The following is a 24,024-nucleotide window of genomic DNA, read 5'->3' on the forward strand; positions in this document are numbered from 1 at the left end:
TGTCGCGCGGCCTGCGACGTCACAGGCAGCGGACGGCGATGCCACTAAAGTTATGTACATTGCTGCTTGTTTCAAATTAAACTATTAGAAAACAGAGCACTTTTAGTTATTTGTGGTAATTTTCCGCTTCTCGCACCAGCTCTGAATAATAATAAGAGTGGCATTAAGGAGTTCTCAATCACTTGGTGACCTGACTATTTTGTTGAGGGTGCAACTTTTTGAGAAGAATAGAAAGTCTTTTTGTCTGGTAATTTTTAAGCGATTTTATTGGAAAATCGCACAATGTAGATATGCGACATGGTTTATGTCTCAATTTCTTGCAGGAACAGGTTCACTTCCTCTTAGCTTTTTTGGGCAAACACCTGTTCGAAAAATTATATGGTCACTTTAAACAAAAATAAGAGCTAAAATATGTACCACCAGTGTATTTTGGTTGGAATTTGAAACTACATGACTTCGTGGAAAGAACGATGTCGAGAATGCCTTACGCCACTGTCAGAGCAAAAGGAAACGAGCTCGGGTGATGCCCGATATGAATGCGTGTGTAGAAAAAGTCCCCTAGAGCACTGGCGATATACTGGCATGGCTGGAGACTGTCATAGTCTGCCAGATAGAATTTGCTGTAGAAATGTTTAACGGATGATTAGGAAATTAAGATAACCATACGAGCTCCTGTGAAAGGTCACCTAAGGGAAGGTCAAGAAAAAGAAAAAAATACTCCATTGCACGAAAAAAAATATGACATTGCATTCCATGCAGGACGGAATTCCAAGTCTAACATTTATTAACCTTAAGCTTCTTGTCTTCTATGCTTCAAACAGCACTTCCCAATGAAAGTACCATCAGAAATAAAGTCAGACAACACATGGTACTTGTGGACATCTTAGCGTTAACATCTGTACAATGAAAAATTCAGGGGGCACTTCGGCTGTCTAAAGTGCGTAGAGGCGAAAGCTTTTTCCGCACCACTTTGACTGCTTCTGTGGCACTGGTGGCGTCACATGTAATTGAGTACTAATTACTAAGTGATGGCAAATCATTAATTAATGGTTATTTACTGATTATTGCCTGAATACTAATTAACTGGCAATTAATGACGCTTGAGTTTCGCCTTTAGGAGTGGAACGCGACAGCGTGTTGTAGCGCTGCCAGGGAGTCCACGGAACGCCACCACCCGTTCGGCGCGATGCCTTGCCCTTTGAACGCAACGGTTTTTGAGGAAAGGAAATGGCGCAGTAATTCTCTGTCATCTCGGTGGACACCTGAACCGCATCGTAGAGGAAGCGAGGAAGTGGGAGTGAAAGAAGAAAGACAAAGAAGGCCCGTAATGAAGAAAATTAAAATTGTATTTGAGGAAAGGAAATTACGCAGTACCTGTCTCACATATCTCGGTGGACACCCGTTAAAATTCAGGGGGGGGGGGGGGGTGCACTTTTTTGACCTAAAGTGCGGTTACTGATGCGTGGTTAAGATCTTAAGCTTCGCCTCTAAGAGTGGAACGCGACAGCGCTTGCAACGCTGCCAGGGAGTCCATAGAACGCCATCGCCCATTCGGTTCTACTCCTCGCTCGTCGGTAAATTGGTTTTTGAGGAAAGGAAATGTATCTGTCTCTCATATCTCGGTGGACACCTGAACCTCGCCGGAAGGGAAGGGAGGAAGATGGCAATGAGCGAAGCCACCGTATTCACTAGACGCACCTTTGTTCATTCCAAACCATCGAGCTGGCATGGCAGAGTGTCCCCCTCTGCCATGCCAGCTCGATGGTTTGGAATGAACAAAGGTGCGTTCATTTGTTTTTGCGTCAAGTGGTGTCGCGCTTTATTTTCCTTCGTGATCAAAATGACATATTTTTGAGAACTGTTATGCAAATGCGGTTGCAAAGGCTGCTCCCCGGAATCATAGTGTCATCGTGTGAAAACATGTGTGGTGCTGCAAACGGATATTTGCGTGAGGTTGTCCTTTCCTTCAGGTTGTTGGAAGTGCGTTTTTCACTAGAATACCTGTATAACGTTCCCAAAAAGAAGCTGTATAAGATCTGGTTGATATTATGCTGCCGCCACCTTTGTATCGTGCGCCTTACCGTGGAGGCCCAGGGCAGGATATTTTAAAACGGGTGAAAATGATGCCGGTCCGGCCGACAGTGAAAACATTCTTTTTCAAATTGCACTCTAATACACTACCCGTTAAAACCTGGCTCCATGAAAAAGGAATATTTGTCCCATGGACAACAAATTGCCTGTTATGTAAGCAGCCGGAGACAATTGAACATGTTTTCCTAGACTGCTGGGACGCCATACTTTTCTGGGATGTCCTGCAGAGAACCATCAAGAAAGAACTACCACTGCACCCTTATGGGATCAGATTTCTACCAGTTGATCGCAAAGAGGTACCCTATGACTTATTAATGCTTCTTGGCCTCCACAGCTTGTGGAAAACGCGAATGCAAGTAAGGCATGCTGATATAAACACTCGTAGTACACGTGAGAACTTTGTTGAAAGTGCTGTGTATCTGCGGGAATGTTACCAGGCGCAGCGTGACCCACCCCAGTGGGTAACACTACTAGATGATCTAGTGAAACTTAAGAAATTTTAACCTCACCGATATCAGCTCAAGTGTAGCTGAAGTGGTGTTATTGTTTTCATGTCAATCTCGAAAATAAATAAAAAAAAAGCTGGCATGGCAGAGTGGATAGCATGCTCGCCTCGCACTCCGAAGACCGGGGTTCGATTCCCGAGCTCGACCAATTTTCTACTCGGTTTTATTTATTTATATGGCCTGACTAGAAAAGTTAATTAGGCTAATTGGGTAATTAACCAATTAACTAAGCTCAGTCCCACTTACTTGGAGCATCACCATATGATGCCTTCAATTGGTAGCATGGTTACTAGCCAAAGTACAATTGGCCCCGTTTGAAATTGGCGCACTGTGACGTCACAACCGTTTCGACCAACTGAAAAGCGTGACATTCTCTGTCGACAACTGCTGCTTACAACGATGAGACATTAAAGGCTTTCGCCTTAAAATGACTCATCATGTTCTTCGCTGAAGCGAGGGGAGGGAAAATGCGAGTAGTCAAGACACTTAAAGTGCAGTACATGCGTATCCGAGAAGGTCGCCTAACGTGTGGCGGTTAGACGGGACACTCCTTAGAGAGCATGGAAGAGAAAGTAACACGGTAGTCCACAGGTCTTTCCCAAGCAGCACCGGTAATCGACCCCATATTGCAAATGGATGGTTTGCACTCTGGCTCTCTGTAGGACCGTCCGTTTCCAATTCGTTTCCAAAATTGGGACGATTACCTGTCCAGCTTGGGATACCTGCAAGCTATCAGGGGATGCGCATGGTAACTAGCGGTCGGGAAGCAAAATTGCCTTGAATGGAAGGAAAATTGTCTTGAAGGACTTCGGACTCTAGACGCTTCGATCAGCAAAAGAACGAGGGTTTTGTGTTGTTTGTGGATTTTCAGATAAAGCAGTCTGCACCACTGCCCCAGCAGCACAGCCCATCGGTCCGAAAAAATGGCAGCGGCTTAGCTCAGCTAGGCCAGGATATACTTAGCGAAAGCAATTTCGTCTAATGACATTTCGGTAGCAACGTCGCATTTCGGCTGGCGAAACGAGCGGAGGCGAGCGCAACGACGAGGCAAGCGCTGTGACGTCATACCAAATGGCGGCGGCTCCGCGGCGAGGCGCGCGGTTTGACGTCATGCCAGATGGCGCGGCAAGCGCGCGGCGTCCGCCAGCTGCGGCGGTTGCTAGGCAACGGCTCAAGGCCGGTCTCTGTGCCTCCTCGGAGCGCCGCCACAGTGAAATCGCAAGTTCGTGGCCAATGTAGCTTTCGCTACAATATTGGAAATGTATTGGCAAATACGTGTCCTACAAAGGACTAGAGTGAAACGAGCCATTTCCAATATTGGGCCGATTAGCTGCTTCGGTGTGCTTCGCTCTCTGCTCAGGATCTGAAAAGCAAAAACAAAGGGCACGCAAGAATTTGTCATGGTTGCCTCGCTTGTTTAGGATTTCGGTGTGCCTTAAGCCTCTGTGTGACACACCAGTAAATTGAGACCGCGCTAGAGATAAGGATGCACTTGCAGGTAGCAGGTATGCATCCTGGCGCACACGCTTCCCTGTAGTGAAGAGGTGCACTCCAGCATTTCTGCCTAGTGGAGTGCTTGGGTGAGAGAAATACATTACAGGGCTCTTTCTTGTTCTAGTCGCTGTCTGCTCGGTTTCTGTCTCTCGCACATGGAGATGAGTTTGTGATCTCTAACACCACGAGCTCAGTCTAACCACAATCGAAATACTACGAGAAGAAAACAGGACAGCGAAATAGCGGGTGCAGGAAAGTCACAAGCGAAAACTATAAGCTGCACGGAATAAAGAGAATTATTAGCAACAAAATATAACATTTACAGACCTCGGAACATGCCTACCAAGAACATGATCTCTTTCATACCCAGCAATTCGGGAAAAAAGCATTCTTGAACGGGAAAGAGTTTACGAATGCAATTTTTAAATATATTTTAAGATTTCACTATTACAATTAATATAACCGAAGGTCTCTCGGCGGCAGGCTTGCATTTTTTTTTGCTAGTGATGTTTTTTCTATCATCAAAAGCATTCCCCATTGCTTTTCTATGGCAGTCTTAACTGCTCAACGCGAGTGACGGAAAAGATTTAAATGAAAAATTTTGCTACACATTTGAAGTATGGACCATTGCCTTTAATATTTTCAAAAGAATATCGTACAATTTTTTAATATTCAAAATTCTTGTCCAAGAACATTGGACATATGCCATCCAGCAATGCAGAGGACCCATCGCTATTTGCCTTAATTCCAGCTGAGTAAGTGAAGACTCTCTCTAGGCTCTTTCGATACAATGTGGCCGTGCTGTGACTGTGACAAGGGAACTCTGATTTCCAAACAACGTTCGTAGTCAACGTTTTTAGATCCCTTCCAAGTACTTTCCGCTTTGTAAAACCAGGTGAAGTACGAAAAGAACCTGTTAACCATGCACGCTTTCTAGAGTATTGATAGTGCTTTCTTCAACAAACGTATTTTTGCAGTCTATGGCAATGTCGCACACTACACAGGACCAGCATGGCGAAGTCTGAACGGAAGAGCGACTTCGACACACTTCAGAAAGTCTACTTCGAAGCTATTATATTTCTACGACATTCTGCTATAAGCACAAGAAACATCAGGAGGAGTACCATTGCAAAATTCTGCTGTAATTCTAAAAGAAACACCAGGGGGGGGGGGGGGGGGTAGAATACAGCAAGAGCAATGCGACATATTCATTTCACATGCTGGCAGTCCAGATTATGCTCTGCGCTCAATAACCAAAACAGCGAATCACCACCATCAATTATGAAATACTTACTGGTGTATTTGAAATGAAAGTTCCAAGTACATGCGGAATCTGCATAAGTAATGCTCTCTGTAATAAGGCAGCATTAAAAGTGCTATAAATTGTTCTTGTCATCATTAAAGCGCTTTCTGGAAAGTCCGTAGTACGTGGGCCGGATGGGATCGCTTGCTCTGGTTCTCCCGGGGGACACTGGTCTGCTCATCGGTAGCATGGAGAAACATTTCAATATGGCGCATGTTTGCACGGGCACATGACATTTGCTTTACACACTCAGGGAAAAGTTTGCTCTATTATTGGTTTTAGGGCTTAACGTCCCAAAGCGACTCAGGCAATGAGGGACGCCGTAGTGAAGGGCTCCGGAAATTTCGCGCACCTGGGGTTCTTTAACGTGCACTGACATCGCACAGTACACGGGCCTCTAGAATTTCGCCTCCATAGAAATTCGACCGCCGCGGCCAGGATCGAACCCGCGTCTTTCGGGTCAGCAGCCGAGCGCCGTCATTGACAAATGAAACATGTCTCGTGACGCACAGCACAATATTTCCATACTAACTGATTCACAAAACCAGGGACATTTCAGCAGTCAAATGGCCCTTTGGAAAACCACAACTGAAATCCTCTGTTTGAAATAATGTCATCCCGCCCTGCTACATTCTAAAAAGCAGTAGGAATTATGAACAACAAAGGATTGAACATCAGCTACCGTACATTCTGATAAAAAAAACATACCTCATTCCCTTAGTCAAAAAGTGGAAACTGCAATGCCCAGCATAAATGTCTGCTCATTTTAATTTTAATGACAAATATCGACCCTGAATTTCTTATGTATTTTCTTACCTTTTGTACTTTCTTTTTGTGATGTTAGATTTTCTTGGTTCTCGTCCTTCTGCAAGTCACTTCATATAGAAAAAAGTGCGTGTTAGAACACAAGTGTTTCAAAAGTAGATCTCTATATAGTCTCCATAGCTACATTGTCAGATTCCTTGTTCACTATGCACGTCTGGGATTTGTTTAATTTTAACAATTTTCTTGAATTGTTGAACTCACGGTTAGTGCCACAAACTGCGACGTTGCTGCCGCCGCCGCTGATGTTTGCAACGGGAGCGCGGTTCCAGTCAAATTGACGATTTTGTTGGCTTTTTTGCCGCGCTCATAGCACCACGAAGTGATGCTGAATAAATAAATTGAAAAAATTGAATTGAATCAAGTTCACACTGCCACAATGAGCACCAAAAGATGAAAGATCAGAGAAAGAAACACTTCAGTCCATTCGGTATCATTGCAAAAAAATAGGAAAGAAGATAGTTGGTGAGAAATGTACGGATAAATCAACAAATTCCAGATTAAGGAATAGCCAAAGTGATGAAAAAGAAAACTGTAGCCAACATAGAATAAAGTCGTCACGAAATAGCAAAAGTCAAAGCCAGATCTGATCACAGATATGACTATATCACAGCGCAACTTGCGCACACACACGAAAGCGGTGTATGTCACTCCTGATAAAACATGTGGCAACTGTGCTTGGCCCTCATGACACTATCTTGCGGACAGTCAAAGGCCAGGGCGAATGGGGAGCTCCAGCGAAGAACCGTGCTGCATGGTGAGTTGCGCCCGTCGCCCGTGCAGAGCAGGTAGCAGAGGGAGACGTAGAACAGCTGCCAGGGAGACATCGACTCGAGGCCGGTGAGCAGCGGCGGCAGTGGGGACTCAACGCTCGCGGACTCATCCGGGCCTCCACCCCTGTGGGCCGCGTAAATGATCGAGGCGGCCTCGACGGCGCTCGCGGTGATCACGTGGTCGCGAGACGGTGGGGAGGCGTCCAGAGACGCGCACGACGCGAACTTGACGAAGGCCACCGGCTCGCTGCCCTGGATGCCGTACTTCAGGTAGGGCAGCGCCGTGGCCCGTGCCAGGGACGTAACGAACGTGCCGTGCCTGCGGGGACGACGGCGGTCGTTACTGGAAATCGCTGAAGAGCGCTGCTTTTATGCGAAGCATACTACTTTAGCTACCACTTCAGCCCTTCACCGTGGTTATGCGCCTCCAAATCACGTGATACATGACGTCACACCACGTGACACGATGATGCCATGCCACACCACGTGCCACGATGACGTCACGGGAGTGGAGAAACGGAGGCCCACCTCGCGCCGTCGCTGTGGTTGTGCGCCTCCAAATCACGTGATACATGACGTCACACCACGTGACACGATGACGTCACGGGAGTGGAGAAACGGGGGCCCACCTCGCGCCGTCGCTGTGGTTGTGCGCCTACAAATCACGTGATACATGACGTCACACCACGTGATACGATGACGTCACGACAGTGGAAAAACGGGGGCCCACCTCGCGCCGTCGCTGTGGTTGTGCGCCTCCAAATTACGCGACACGGTGATGCTTCGCATTCTCCAGGCTTAACCAAGTTAAACCTCAGCCATTTTTGTTCTTTAAGTTTTTTTGACTATGTCGTTCAGATACCAGTCAGCTAACACCCGTGTACTAAGCAAAGATAGCAATAGCATAATAATAGCAGTCAGGGTTTGTAGTGGTATAGTACCAACAGCATTATGCGATAGCGTATAGAGCTCGTTCGGTCGAAATGCCGTCGCCGTGACCTGGGTTTGGCAGGAAGAACTCCGAAACGTGACCAAAATATTCCCAGAAGTTTTAAATAAAAAAAAAAATTCGCCGGCATTGGGGTTTCAGCCGGAGTACCCGGGTTCGAACTCCACCGCGGCGACCGTGTTTAATGGAGGTGAAACGCAAAAAGTCGCCCGTGTGCTGTGCGATGCCAGTGCACGTTGAAGACACCCAGGTGGTTGAAATTATTCTGGGCCCCTCCGCTATGGCACCTTTTTCGTCCTTTCTTCGTGACCGTCCTCAGCAACCGTGTTTGCCCGTCCTCAGCAACCGTCCTAACCGTTTAGTTACCATGGGAAGGGGGGAGGGAGTGTACTGTCATTCTGGGCCAGGAGCTAACTTTAAGAACACCAAAATAAGTAATTAGGAAGTACATTTTCGCACCTTTGAGGCATCAAACCATTCATTACTGTTGCCTGGAATGGAATCCTATTTGCTTATCAGAATTCAAACGTGACGCTGGCGTCGACGCATCCTAGCAGACACGCAGGAATGGAAAATGAAAATTGCTTTTGAGGAAAGGAAATCACGCAATAATTGTCTGATATCTCGGTGGACATCCCTACTGCGAGGGAAGCGATAAAGGAGGGAGTGAAAGAAGAAAGGAAGAAAGAGGCGCCGTAGTGCTGAGTACCGGAATAATTTCTACCACTGGAAACATCGCACAGCACACGGGCGCCTATTACGTTTCGCCCCCATTGAAATGCCGCCGCCGCGGCCAGGCTCGAACCCGGGGGTCAGTAGCCGGGCGCTCTAAACACTGAGCCACCGCGACGGGTACTGAGTGCAGCCCAATATAGCTTCTCAGCATTAAAACTTATCACCGCTCCGGAAAACGTGGTCCTGTTCCGAAGTAGTACATCTAGTCCATGGCGGCGCGAGGTGGTTATGATAGAAGGGAAGGAATAACATGTCTCACTAAGGGCGCCACTTGAACTGAACCCTGAGCCAGGGGTGAAGAGAGCGAATGAAGGAGAGTAAAAGAGTCGCTAGTTGCAAGTTGCTGCAGTTGTGGAAACTTCGAGTGCGAGACGATAGAATTTCGATGGTGGCGAAATTCTTAAGGCCCGTTTACTGTGCGATGTCAATGCGCGTCAAAGAACCACAGGTGGTCGAATTTTCCGGAGCCCTTCACTACGGTGGCCCTCATAGCCTGAGTCGCTTCGGGACGTTAAACGCCCTAAATATTAAACCATTCCATTTTTTAGATGAACGGCGTGTAGACAGAGAGGAAAGGTAAGCAATGCCGCTAGCATTTCGCCTTCATCGAATGCGACCGCAGCAGAAGAGGTCGCGATTGCTCTCTCGGCATCATATTCCGATTCAAAATACATAATCACCGACTCGCGAGGGGCCTGTCGGAACGTCGAACAAGGCTGCACTCCCTTCCTAGCCTATCGAGTATACCAAAATTGCATACGGGATACGGACCCCGCACACCGTTACCTTATATAGGCCCCTGCTCATCAGGGTTTGGCAGGAAACGAGGCAGCAGACGCAGCCGCCCGCGCGCTCTCTCACCGGGCTGTTTTCTCCTCCCCACCTGATCAGGAACCCGATTTTAATCCGGTCTATACGTTCAAAGGTATCACAACCTACTATCAAGATAGCCATCACCTTTACCCTAGCCCATGTAAAGGCCTCAAGAAGGCGGATGAGCGGCTCCTTCTCCGCCTCTTCGCCAATACATCGCTGTGCCCGGCAGCACTAAAACATTACAACCCCTCCTTTAGCGGCAACTGCCCGCACTGTAGTGCGGTGTCTTCGGACACTTATCACATGGTGTGGGCCTGCCCCTCCAACCCAGCCATTCCCCCCAACCTCAACCCAACCCGGGAGGACTGGGAGGCGACCCTGCTCGGCTGCCACGACTTACAGGCCCAACAAGCCTTAGTTGGGCGCACCCGGGCGGCGGCCACCGCCACTGGGGTCCCGAACTAGGGACCTCCACCTAGTGTTTGTAAGGATCGGACCCTTACGGGCTGATTCAAACATACCTCCTGTCCCTTCTGAATAAATGTTTTCACCACCACCACCACCACCCGGGGCCAGGATCGAACCCGCGTCTTTCGGTTCAGCAGCCGATGGGTTTCTGTGCTTGATCGGCTCTCAAAAGCGTGACAAGGGACATGTTAAAGGTGTCGCTTTGCGCTCGCTGTTTGCGCTCTACCGTAGGAATATTTAAGACAGAGACTTCGTGCTGTGCGCTGTCAGTGCACGTTGAAGAACCCCATGGGGTCAAAATTGATTCCGAACCCTTCACTACGGCGCCTCCTAGTTTATCTGTTCCCTATTTCACTGCCTGCTTCATACCTTCTATCGCGGCCGAGTTGGTTAGCCCACTTCGAGTGCGGCAATTACTAAAATTCGTCTTTTTTAACAAGACGCACTTGCATGGCGTTCACACGGTGTCGGCTTCGTGAACGATTCATCGCTTCGCCTTAAGGGACAGCGAAACTAATGGAAGGAGGTTTTGCTGCTTCTATTACAAGTGGCTTGTCAATATACGCGCATGTCCTGGTTTAAAAGTGTAGAGAGAAGGTCACCTGATGTAGTCGGGGACGTCTGGCTCGTAGTACGGGAACATGATGGCTGATGGCAGCATGCCTACGTCCTTTCCGTTGTCCACCTGCTCGAAGGGCCTCTCTTGGGAGGACGCAAGCTCCTCAGTCAGGAAAAGGTTCCACTCGGCGATACCACGCGAGTTGACAGCCATGGTACGCACGTTCGCCACAATGTTGTCGCCTATATCACCCGTAGTGGCCAGCATCTGCGTCGTGGGACAACTCGGTCAATAGACGGAAGGTGTGAACCCACGTAATAAGACAGAGTTCGAACTGTCAGGGGACGACACGCATACGTTGCTTGGGCTTGTGCGTGCAAGTTTGCGATAACTGCGTTGTTTTTCGGGAAATAACAAATGATAGTGACAAGCACATGATTCAGTCTGACCTCAACGCTATCTCAGCAGGGTGTAAAACTTGGAATATGACGTTGAATGCTGAACTGAAAGGTGCAAACTTATGCACCTTTCTCGTGCTAATAGTGATCTACCCCTATATACTCTTAATGGTGTGTTACTTGAACCAGTTACAACATATAAGTACCGCGAAATTCATATTACGTCTAATCTTATCTGGCGCACGCACACTGAGCACATCACTTACAAATTAATTGCATACTGGCATATCTGAGACGTAACTTTCACGCAGCCCCAACTCACATCAAACTTCTACTCTATATCACACTTCCAATCTCGTACGCTCACAACTAGAATAGCCTCATCAATTTGGCACCCTGGTGTTAAGAGTTTGATTGACTTACTGTAAATGGCAGAACACAAATCAGAAGAAATTGCAGGGATCACTTCAACCTCGTTTCAATAAGGTTCCACTGTACCTACCGAGTGATCATTGGTTTAATGGGTATTAGAGGCCTCTTTTTATACTACGGCTACTTGCTAATATTTCATGCGGCTGCGATATCTTATCCCTTGCTTATTTAACACTTATTCGTCCCAAATTAGAATATGCATGCGCGGTATTGGACCCTCATCAAAATAACCTTTCCAGTACTCTCGAATCTGTACAAAATCGCTCAGCTCGTTTCATTTTCTCAGCCTATTCTTATCATGTAAATGCAACTGAACTAAAACGCAATGCTCATCTCACCACCTTAGCGAACCGCCGAAAAATTTCCAGACTGTGATGTTGCATAAGTTCTATTATCATCCATTGCTTAACTCCATTATCAGCCCCGCACATCGCATCTCCAATCGCACAAACCACGGGGAGGCCGTCTATCCTCCCCCTGCCCGCACTTCTGCGCATCTGTCATCATTTTTCGTTCATACAGACAGGGACTGGAATGACCTGCCAAACGCCATCGTGGATCAGACCGACTCATCATCATTCAAGTCGTTCATCGAAGAATTGTACTGCTGAGTATTCCACCCCCTCATGTAATACCCCTTCAATGGGGCCTTTGAGGTACAAATAAATAAATTGTAAGAAAGAGAGTTGGAGTTCGATGCCCCAGCAGCTAGCGCCGACGAAGGCGAGGAAGAAGATAGGCGAAGCCGACGAAGTAAATAAATAAATAAATAAATAAATAAATAAATAAATAAATAAATAAATAAATAAATATCAGAAGCGTTAAGCAACAACAATAAAGCCGGGGCAGAACTCGAACTGCTCATTGGTGTTCCACAAGGGCAAAGTGACTCATCGGTGGCGATAGCACCGAGTTGATGTGAATTCTGTAGGAATAAAAATGAATATCGGTTTCAGCCGCTCTCTGCTAAAAATGACTGAAAACTATCCAAATAAAACGACTGATCCATCCCGAACGATACACTTCCTCGCAGAAGCTGTCCAGCATGATCTTCACCGGTCTGTAGTGTTGTAGTTGTTTCGCGTGTCAACAGATATGGATAAAGCCGCGTTGTCAGTCACGGCGAATAACAAAGAACGTGCAAAACAAACACAGCAAATCACTGCGGCGATATTTTTACAGTGATCTCTCGAGACTAGAACTATGATAGGAAACCTACACGCATATATTTGTTTTCGTTTCTTTTTTTGCTGGTGGCTGTGGATGCCCGAATATTTGTACTCATTCACTGGCTGTAAATAGTTTATGCCTCCCGCCACTATTGTTTTTGTAATTTGTTCTTTTATTGCGAAAGAAATATTACGCCAGGTAGTATTGCTCGTCGCGTAGCTATAGTGCCTAGGCACTATAGCGTAGCTCACGGTCGGTGGTAGCCACGTTTGACCTTGAACAGCGTTGCTTCAGCCGCGCTCCGCCAGATGGCAGCGCCGTCGGCGCGCCGCGCGGCAGCGGCGCAGAGCAGTTTGCTCTGTTAAAAAAAACTTTGTCGAGGCTGGGAATCGAACAAGGGCTTTCGGCATTTGAAGCGGAGATGCTATCACTCCGCCACGAAGGCTCAAGGTTTGAGCATGAATGAAGACTAATCTAGTGAATGCATGGGTACCATAAATATAATAAAATAAAAATAAAAATAAGAAAAAGTAAAAAAAGAAAAACAAAACGAACAAAGATACAATGACAACAAAGTAAAATATGAAAAATAAAAAAAGCGCATTAGGAAACACTTTCGCCTTGCATCAATGGAATTGGAACGATATCGGTTAAGCAATTAGCCTATCACCGCATAAATAAAAAAATAACACCGAGTAGGAAATTGGCCGAGTTGGGGAATCGAACCAGGGTCTCCGGAGTGCGAGACGAGCACGCTAACCAGTCCTCCATGCCAGCTCTTTTTTTTTTGTCTTTATTGCCTGTTTTGACAGATTACAACAGATCATAAACAGATGTTCTGCGCTGCACTCTCAAACATCAAGAGCGGACATGTGTTTCACTCGCGTGAGAAAATCAAAACTCTTTCAGGGAACGCAACTCTCCCATCAACTCGATAACTTCATCTCCAAAACATAGCTCCTTGTACACTTCACGTAGCTTAAATATGTTTTCTTTGAAGTAATCGCGGACAGAACGCGCATCTTCATCGCAGTGTCGTACAGCCATCCTGCATCGCCAAATACTGTGCAGGCCAAGGAGGAAAATAACATCATATATATAAAGATCCGGCTCAACGTCCAGGAATCGTATCCCATACGGCGTCAAGGGTGTCTTTATTGTACGCGGGAGCACGTCCCAAAAGAGCAGCGCATCCCAGCAATCAATAAAGACGTGTTCTATTGACTCTGGTTTGTGACACAACAAGCAGTCAGCACCCCATGGTAAAAACAATCCCTTCTCCTCCATCCATGTTTTAACCGGCAACGTCCCAGTGTGCAACTTCAAGAAAAACGTCTTCACACCCGCTGGCACCACCATTTTTCGTACTGTTTTTAAAACATTTCCTGCTTGGCCTCCACTATACAGAGATCGATAGATTGGCTCCGGAAAGACAGATTCAAGCAAATCTTTTAGCAATTTCTTACGCGTGACATTAGAAAGATATTCCGAACTGAAGCGTGCATTAAGAAACCGGAAAGCAAAGACCACTTCTTTCAAAAACCTACTTACACTGTATCTCATCCCGTCCACACCGGAAATAACATAGTTTGGCAAAGCCGAAGAAAGCTTCACTTGAATAAACGTCCGCAGAAAAGGGTCGCGTTGATCGCGAAGAAACAGAAATCTTGACACCACCTGCCTCAAGTACAAGTGTGGCAAGGAAAGAGCCCCTTTTCTCAAACGCAGAAATAAATTATCACGTTTAGTCCTCTCCCATGAGGACTGCCAAACAAAAACTGCAAAGTGACGATGAAACTTTTGAATGCTAAGTCTTGAGCATGAAAGGACCTGCAACAAATAGCACACTTTTGAAACCAGATATACATTGCATATGTTTGCGCGCGTGAATACACAGTTCCTTTCCCGACCATTTCTGTGCACGCGTGGAGAGTTCTTGAATTTTCTCCTTCCAAAAGCCATCGTTATCTCGATGCTTGTCAAGAGGTACATCTAGGTATTTGGAAGGAACATGTGACCATTTTACACTTGCATGAAACAAAGGCGCTGATGCCCAATTCCCATGCCAAAGTCCCGCACACTTGTCCAGGTTAACAACGCTATTGGTTACATCACAAAACCTACTAGCCTGGAATGAACAAAAACGCGTCTAGTGAATACAGTGTCTTCGTTCACTCCCATCGAACTCCCTTCCTGTGACGACGAGGGTCCACCGAGATATGCGACACATATACATTTCCTTTCCTCAAACACCAATTTGCCGACGAGCAAGGCGTACAGCCGAACGGGCGATGGCGTTTTGTGGACTCTCCGGCAGCGTGGCGGAATGGTCACGTGACCAAATATGGTGGCGACCATGCTCCCGAGCTGTAAAGGGTCTATAAATGCGCGCTTGACTTGGCGTGAATGCTATGCAGTCCTCTAAGGAAAAGTGACAGCGACAGGAAGAAGCGAGAAAACGACAATGTGCACAAGAGACGCCAGAACAGCGTGAAGAACGTCTTGCGAAGCGCCGTGCTAAGGATGCAGCTCGGCGACAACGTTCTACTTTGCAGAGTGGTTCCACGTCATCGGTCATCGATGAATCTCAACACCTGACTGCTCAGGAACGCCGCAATGCTACCAGGCGAAGGCAACGCGCCGAAGAATCGCCAGAAGAACGCGCACACCCTTGCCTACGCAATTAACCAGAGTTAAACCACTGCCATTTTTTTTCTTTTGCCAAAGTCCCATCTCTCTCTTCTTGGTGCCATTCAGCATTAAGGGGCACGAAAGGAGGAGAAGCAATTTCTGCATCAGGCTCCTGAATATTCCTGCCCTACTAATATTTTTAAACTCGTATCAGCGCCATCAAATGAGATTTAACCAAGTGCGCAAGATGAAGGAATTTTCGTGAAAGAAAAACCCCGCCGCGCGCGCGTGATCGAGGCGGCCGTGGAAAAACTAACTCAGCCTTCCAAATGGCTGCTGGGCACTTCCCTGCGTTGTTCTCTTCGAGTTCTTTGCGCGATACACTGGATCGGAAGCCCCGCGTCGCTCAAATCAAAGATGTAAAGCGCGTTCTTGCACAGTGCTGTATTATTTCGACCGTCGAAATAGCTTGAGGGTCGCCACTGTTTTCGCTTGGCCCGGAATAAACCGGCGTTACGGTTACTGCTTGTGCTACTATATACCGGTCAGGTTAGGCCTTAGCTGGTGCAATATCAGTGCTTGAAGGCGTACCCTTCACAGTAAACAGTATCTTGATCGTATTCGGAATGTCCTGACTCATTAACTAAAATATCTGGCTATCTTCTACCCCTTCTTATGGATGCATGGATGCAAGTTTTGAAATTACATCTACGTGGGCAAGGAACGCAATGCGAAGAGCAGGTTCACAGTGGTCCCCGAGAATAACGGACTGGATTCCAAGAAAAGACAGAGGTATCAGGGGCAGCAGAAAAAAGCAGGCAAAGAGATCCACTCGGTTTGTTAAAGGCCAGTGGTAGAGGCCTTTTGTACTACGCTACTCCAGCCCCTTTGCGAGGTCGGCGTGGCTGCGCGCTGAGCCGTGGCACCACCCCTCCGCCAGCTGGGAATGCGTGGAAAGTTGGAATGCGTCTGCGTTTGCCGTACGTAAGCATGCATGCGCCTATGATATGTAGACAGCGTAAATTTATGCTCTTTTCTCACTCTATCTGTGTGTGCTGCCAGCAGCGACGTGGTGTGTAAAAGCGAGAAACAGAAGCGGCGCGGCGGTTCCGCCCCGCCCGGGCGTCAACACATGCGAACAGGTCCTAGTTCACATCTCAGGCGAGCGAAGCGGATTCGCTCGCCGGATTTTTGGGCAAGTGTGAACGCGCCCTTACGCTAGCATTATGAGCCTTGAGCGTGGCGGCGCCGTGGCTGGTCACGTGGTGCGGAGCAGCTGCAGGCGGCACGCCGTGCCGGCGAAACCGAATGGGGGAGGAGTGGAGAGGGGGACACGAGAGGAGAGGGTGAATCCACGTCCAGGAATGGAGATAAAGAAGGAACCCCCAGCGAAACGGAGCGGCGAAAGACTGACTTTGCTATTCGACTGAGCGAGTTCCACTCGGCCTGCTGTAGCTATCGCGTCACTCGAGGTTTAACGACAGCCAAATCACGGCCAATTTTTTCCTGCCCGGTTGGGTTGATGATGACGTTGATTAGGGTATAAAGTTATCACGAGAAGTCTGACCCCACTCTCTCTTTAGTGCATGTTTGCCTTATTTACTTTATAGTGTTTGTGCACCTGAGACTTCTAATGTCTTCGAGGCCGAGAGCTCTTACCGGCGGCAGTTCACCGGACACGGAGTTTTGAAGGAACTGAAGCATTCGGCCCAGATCGTTCCAGTCGTAGGTGGTCTCGCTGAGTGTGCCGAAGTAGGTGCGCCGCACGTTCCGCGCCATGGCCTCCACATCCCAGCGCACGGCCTTCGTGAATCGACGTTCTACCACGTATGTGATGGAGGCCACACCAAAGTGCTTTTTCAGCAGGTCGAAGCAATACTCCTGCGAACGAAGCCTCCCGAATGTTAAGTGCTTTGTGGCTGCAGTTACATAAACGTAGTGTAGAAGCACCCAATAGGAAAAACAATAACTGGCTAAAGTATGCTATGGCTTAGTTATGACATTCTGGGACAGCCATGATGTCTCTATATTTTCTCCTCCTTGATTATCTCTTCTTGTCTCTTTGTATTGGCTTCTATCTTATTTCTTTACTTCTCATTTTTTCTTTATCTTCTCTTCTCATTCTTTTCTTCATGTGCTTTTGTTTTGAAATGGATTACCTTCTACCTTAATCCCTTCATTTTTATGTTCTCTTTTTTTTTAGTCGGCTTGGCTCCAGACCTGGGCTGCCGCAGTGGCCCAGTGGTTATGGCGGTCAGCTGCTGACCCGAAAGACGCGGGTTCGATCCGCGGTCAGATTTCGATGGAGGCGTACCAAAGATTAAACTTGCTCGCACCTTGACATTGACACCCCGCCTTCTGGAGACTAAATCTCAATTGACGTGACGCTCTATGGACAAGATACCATTGTAAAATTAAAAATAAAAACTACAGAGAACGTTTACTACATTTGAATCGGAGCGCATGCACGGATTTGTGCTACGTAGAAGACGACGGTGAGCAGACAGTGCCGCGGGACGGAGCAGGTGGAATTTGATGAAGACAACGCTCTCCAATGCAAGCTGGAGAGTGTGGTATAGTTTAACACGAGGCATGTTTGCAGCTGCGATAGCCTAGTGGTCTCGCTGAGCGGCCCTTAAAGGAGGTCTGTTCGCGGAGCCGCGGGTTCGACTCCCAGTCATGGATACTGATTAAATTTCTTTTCCTCCTTTTCATGGTTTGACCTCTAACCCAGCTGAAGGTCAAATTCACATGGTCCGCGATCGAAGCCCGAGGTCCCGTAGTGAAGCTTTCGCTTCAAAATCACCAGCATCGTCACCTTGTGCTCCATGGCGAGGTCCCTGCGGCCTGGTACGAGGCCGTGAAAGGCGAGGGCCAGGTCGCGACTGACGAGCGGCGCCACGTGCTGCACGACGTGCCATCCCAGCATCAGCTCGACGTCGTGCGGCCGGTCGATGATCTGCCTGAAGAGCCACCGGATCAGCGCCGGGTAGTTGGTGGCCAGCGTCAGATTGTGGTCGGGCCGGAAGCGGCCCGGCATCGCCTGGATCACCTCTTTCTCCACCAACACCTTCGCATCGGAAACGTACGACTGGTCGTCTTGAAAGATGACCTGCAAAACGCCGGACACGAGTTTAATACAGTGAAACTCCACGTGGGCGAAAACCACTTGAAAACTATTCTAACCTAAATAGCATATAATACCCAAAAGGATTTTTGAGCGGCAAACCGTTTATGAACGCAATTCTTTCATATAATGTAAGATTTCATTATAACAACCAGTATATGCGCAGTGCACCCGACGGCAGTCTTGAATATTTTTTTTTTCTATCAAAATTTTAGCTACAGTCAAAAGCATCCTTCATTGGTTTTCTATGGCAGTCTTAACTGCACGATGCGATCGATGGGAACACTTCGAAAGAAAGATTTTGCTACATATCAGAAGAATGGTCCATTACCTTCAATAATTCATTGACGTTATCTTACAATTTTACAATGTTCAAAATTTTTGCGCGAGAATGTTGGACACGTCAGGCCTCAAGCATACCACTTCTTCGGGTTGGCAAGGCAAAACAAAATTTTGAGTGGGGGTGCGAACAGAACTTCTTCGAAACCGAATCGAATACAAAAAGGCTAGTTCTGCGTTTTGAAACCGAATCGAACAGGAATCGAATAGTCAAAGAACCAAACTGAATTGAATGTGAATCCAATATTTGTGACATATTCGTTATTAGCGCGAATATTCGTACAAAATCACTCATGCGATACAGTGAAGTGCGATGGGAGGCGCTTTAAGTAATAGAACTAAAGCTGTCGCTATCGAAAGACAAAAGCACTGGTCAGCACTAGGGGCACACTCTGTACGAAGTCGATGTATATATTATCTGCTTGAACGCCGTGTCATCAGGCGTAAGGAAAAAAATTGTTTTCGTACTGATGACAGCGGGGAACAAACTAGCGCCAAACCTAAACTGATGAGTCTGACGAGATCCTCTGCCATGGCCGCCTATATCGGGAAGGAAGTCAGGGTTTTGCTAAACTTGACCGAACACTGTGGCGTCGCTCAGTCTCGAAGGCGATATGTTTGAGCATTATCAACGCCGCCACAAGAAAAAACTACGTCACGGCATGAACCCACCTTCCCGCAGACAAGTCCTGGAAGGTTTTGTGAGGCGTGGCTATGGTCCTCGTAAAAACAAAAAAACAAAAAACAAAAACAGAGTGCTTTATTCTGAATTCAGGCCAATTGTTCGAAACTATTCGAGAACTTCAGAACAAATTCGATTTTCGTGAATCGAATAGAGGGGTATTAAACTCGCGTAGAAAAGTCCGGATACCAAGTTTTACGGAGTTGCCAGCCGTGAGACTGGAAAACACGAATTTGTCAAATAAACAGTCCAAGGATGGCTAAACACTGTGCAGATGATTCTTGAAATCAAAAACAAACTGTTGTAACCGGTGGCAAGATCTCTGTATATACTACAACAACACTATTTTGTGAAAGAAAATATACTGCTTCAGCCAGTTGGGGTGAAAAACACCCTTTTTGTGATTAGCCATTAACAAGAAACGCTTGATGCAGCGCATTTTCAGATATCGATGCGAATTAGCTGTTTACACAATGTTTTCACATCGCACTCAAGGCTTATACGAAGTTCTTCGGTATCTCTATCCAAAACCATATTGTACTCGATACAAATGTGTTTCAATCGAACAAATTCGATGTCACTCGCTCTATGTGATCAGCCAGCACTTTCCAGCGCTTTAAAGTTCTTGTAGGCCAGAGTAGCATTATTTCGGCACACATGATACAATTCTTTCCCACAAAATTTTCAAGCTCGCGAACCTTTGCAGCGTCACACCTTCACTTCTAACCTGCGCGACATCATTTCTTCTTTATTATTGTTTCTATGCTTTAGTAACTACTGAACTTTGGAAGCATTTTTTCTCTGTTCCAAACCCACAGGCGAGATATCTCCTAAGGAGCCCGAAACCCATTCTGCCTTAAAAGAGAGATATAGTATATCTTTACTCTTTTAGGGTTAACTTTACCGTCAACCGTAAAAGAGTAACGATATGTTAACCGGCGAAGCGACTGTGCACACGACACTAAACTTCGGGAGGGCTTTGGAGGACCAAGTGACATTGTAACACATAACGCACCACGGTACAGTACACTCACTACACGAGCAGATAGAAGCCTTGAATATTTAAATTCGAAGCAATACATAACGTGAAAGTGAGCGCCGATTGCACTTAGTGTACTAACGCACCGCACCATGCTACGATACAGGGAGACACGAAAAATGAGGCTGACTCGGTGCCGCTCACTGCCACTCGAGGTTGACAGAAAGCGAGAGATTGAGCTATGGCAGCGCGGCGCAGAAAGCCAGCTTATTGCGTTGTTATGATGAATAAGAAATAAAAAGAAAAGCTTCAAAAAACCAAAGCCTTTATAAATAAATATAAATTCTTTATTTCACTCATGAAGTGAGGGAGTGCGGGAAAAAAAGCTGAAAATTCAGCTTGACTAGTTCCCAGCTCCCCAGAGTACAAAAAATTCAGGAAACAAAAAAAGAGAGGCGAAGAAAAAAAATAAAATAAAATAATGGCAGAGCGGCATAAGAACAGCACAAATCAAAATACAGAAATGTTTTGTTTACAAATTCAGATCGGCTTGTACAAGGAAAATAAACAAAACAATTCTAATTGAACTGTATGAGACAACGGTGATAAGCGAAAGTACATGCCGGAAAAGCCCGAAAAAGCAAGAACGTTACATAAGTAAAGGAAAGAGACGAAGAAAAACAATGCGCATGAACAGAAAAGCGTCGCTCAAGGAAGGGTACAGCGTACATATGCAGAATGCGAGAAATACACCATCATATGAACGGATTGTTGTCTGTGAACAGTAATTTCAGTTCTCTTTTTGAAGTTAGCTCGGGAGTGATACCGTTTCTGTAACAGATATTTAACAAGTGTGGTAGCATTCTGTTTATCATTTGTCGTCCATAATCTGTCCTGCACGTTTTTACTAACCAAGGCTGTGTGCTTCTATATTCATAAGCTAGTGTCCTTTTACAAAGAGATGCCAACCGTAATAGACAGTGAGTGTTGTTTTTTATTTCAATCCTATAACGTGAACACAAGCCGTGCGAGTATAGGCTGTCTATTTTCATTATACAATATTTCGAGAACAAAAGGTGGGAAGGGTAACTTCTGGGGACGTTTTCAATGTTTCTTAACATTTTTTTCTGCAATGTCAGGATTTTTTGCAAATTTCCTTTGGTTGTATTCCCCCAGACTAATTGGCAATAGTTTATGTGTGAGTGGAATAGTGCATTGTACAATAAAAGTTTAACTTTTGAAGGTAGAGTATATCTGTTTGCGTACGTTACCCCCACGATGCAAGACAGTTTTGAGATGACGTGGCTCACGTGATTGTCCCACGTCATATTTTCGGTGAAATATACTCCAAGTATTTTAAATGTGTTTACTATCTCTATCTTTGAGTTGTTCAATTTAATGTCTCTGTCAATGCTAATAATTTTGTTTTTCGCATGGTATAGGACAGCCTTCGTTTTACTAACGTTTATTTTTAATTTGTTTAGTTGGGCCCATATGTCTAATTTCTCAAGAGTTTTGTTCGCTTTAGTGATGACCTCATCTGCGCTAGCTGCAGTAAACAACAGTGTCACATCATCCGCGTAAATGACAAATTTCACCGTGGGATCGATGCTTACGATGTCATTTAGGTACAAATTAAAAAGAAACGGGCCAAGAATACTCCCCTGAGGCACACCTGCAGAAATGGGCAATACATGGGACGAGTAGCCATTTAAATATACGTACTGGTTTCGATCATTTAGGTAGGATGTCAAAAGCGATAGCACAGTTCCACGGAAGCCGTACATTTGAAGTTTTTTCAGTAGGATAGAGGATAATGTGTCAGTAGGATAATGTGTAACATCACGATTTAACCGGTCCACCAAACACGCAGTACTTGAATGACAAAATTTCAACGGCTGCAGTATAGGGAGTAGGTTCTGATAAATTTCAATGTTTGAAGGTGCTCTTTGCCGTACCTTTCACACGCGCTTTACAGAAAGCTTGTTTGCAAGGCTAGTTCGAAGCACTCTTCTTTCATTGCAAAGGCTTTACAAGCTCTGCTGATGAGCCATTTGGGCGTGAACTGCCAGAGTCGCTTTTTCTTCCTCTAATTTCAGAATTGATTTCATCAACAAAGCTTTCACGCATAGATACCAAGTAGAAGAAACAGCGTTAAACAAAGTTTGATGTGCTTTTGCTTCGTGGATGTCGGTGAATTTGTTGAAGAGGATAGCTTGGTCCGCTATGCATGAGAAGTTAGCGCGCCACGCTCGGCATCGAAATCTCTTTTGAATTACAGATATGACATATCGTGGACATAGAGCAGTTTTTATCACAGACATGCTAGCTGTTTATCGGAACAGTGAAGATATATACCTCTGCAATAAGAGGCTGATTGGACGAAAACTGTGAATTACTAGTTGATTAAGGAGTGTATAGACTACAGGTCGTTGTAAACAGACGAATCGAAAACACAGTGGGATGGGAGCAAAGCGAAACTCGGTAGCGAATAGCCACTTGTCACGCATGCAAGGTCAAGTGAACGTGCCCTCAAAATTTTTTCCATTGTTCTTAGCTTTGGATGAGATTGGCTTTGTATGCTACTCGTGCAAGCCCGGTAGTCTTCGGGCTGACGCCAACTTTCTGCAACAGTTAACAGATCCCGTTTAGAGCCACGCTTGAGCAGTTTCGCCACTCTCGCAAGGCAAACGAAAAAGTAAAACACCGAAACGATATGCTGTAACTACGTGATAAAGTTTTCTCTCTCACTGTCGTCCTGGGGACGGCGTCGAGTCCAAACACTTTGATATCACTACGGCGACCCGCATTGGAGCAATGCGAAAAGAAAACGTCCATGTATTATATATCGACGTCCATGTACAGCCGGCCAAATGTTTAGCTGCCGTGCGTGACGGCCGCGTTTTCAGTGCTCCTGCAGCTTATGACAGAGCAAACTTGCGAAAACATGAGATCTTAGCACAGGCTCACTAACACCATGCTTAATATTGAGCTTTCCGGTAGTTTTCTTCGTCTTAAAGTGCAAGAGCGCAGAAAAAGCGGTCGTCATGAACGCTAGCTAAAGATTTGGCCGGCTGTGCTATATCGATGTCTATGGATATTTTGACGTCTGTGTATTTTTTGCGTTTTTTTCGCGCTTAATAAATTAACTAATTACACCTCATGATTCAATTTTTTCTCATGACAGAATTTTATCACACGCTATCTATCACAACCACACTTTCACACATGCATCTTCAGTGAACGACGTAATCATGCAGACAAAACTTGCGGACACTTTTGGCTGACGCGAAAGAGCCATAGAATGCTTCCGCATGAATAAATTTGCTTGCGTCCCTTGCTACAAAACCCCACTCGAGTCACAGCATTAGGCGGCGCTTATAGAGGCAGGTGAAATACCAGCGTTCCTGGCTTCTCCCTGAAGCGGGTCTCGTATTCTTTTTCCAGGGTCGTCATGACGCTGAAGTTGACGGCGTCTTCGAATGAAGCCTTGGTGTGGATGAGCACAGCTCTGCCGTCGAAGATGCGGCGGGCAGCAAGGTTGAAGAAGGCCTCGTTCGCCCTGACTTCAGTCTTCTCTCTGCGCCTGAGAATCTCGATGCTGTACGGCGATGGGTTGAGCGTTACCTGTACGTAAGTGAAGCAGAGGTTAACGAACAACACTGGTTGTCCCTCCATGCTCTCTGACCACGCATTTTAGGGGCTTCCGTAGACATTAGTCACCGGCGTGAAATCGCCTACTTCAAGGAA

At 46.3% G+C, this 24,024-nt stretch overlaps 1 protein-coding gene across 1 annotated transcript in view; it reads right to left on the reverse strand.

Annotated features, from left to right (window-relative positions):
- Positions 1 to 6,379: 6,379 nt before the first annotated feature.
- Positions 6,380 to 24,024, reverse strand: part of LOC149331246 (uncharacterized) — a 33,767-nt gene continuing 16,122 nt past the window's right edge. The window contains exons 5-9 of the mRNA XM_089555437.1: positions 23,674 to 23,901; positions 17,966 to 18,259; positions 16,807 to 17,028; positions 10,560 to 10,783; positions 6,380 to 7,308 (exon numbers count right to left, since the gene is read on the reverse strand). Of these exons, the coding sequence (XP_089411563.1) occupies positions 6,864 to 7,308; positions 10,560 to 10,783; positions 16,807 to 17,028; positions 17,966 to 18,259; positions 23,674 to 23,901 (1,413 nt within the window). The 3' untranslated portion in view covers positions 6,380 to 6,863. The remainder of the gene's footprint in view (positions 7,309 to 10,559; positions 10,784 to 16,806; positions 17,029 to 17,965; positions 18,260 to 23,673; positions 23,902 to 24,024) is intronic.

This window comes from Amblyomma mixtum, chromosome 8, assembly GCF_055824585.1.
Source record: "Amblyomma mixtum isolate Tamu chromosome 8, ASM5582458v1, whole genome shotgun sequence".
Classification (NCBI taxonomy): Eukaryota; Metazoa; Arthropoda; class Arachnida; order Ixodida; family Ixodidae; genus Amblyomma; species Amblyomma mixtum.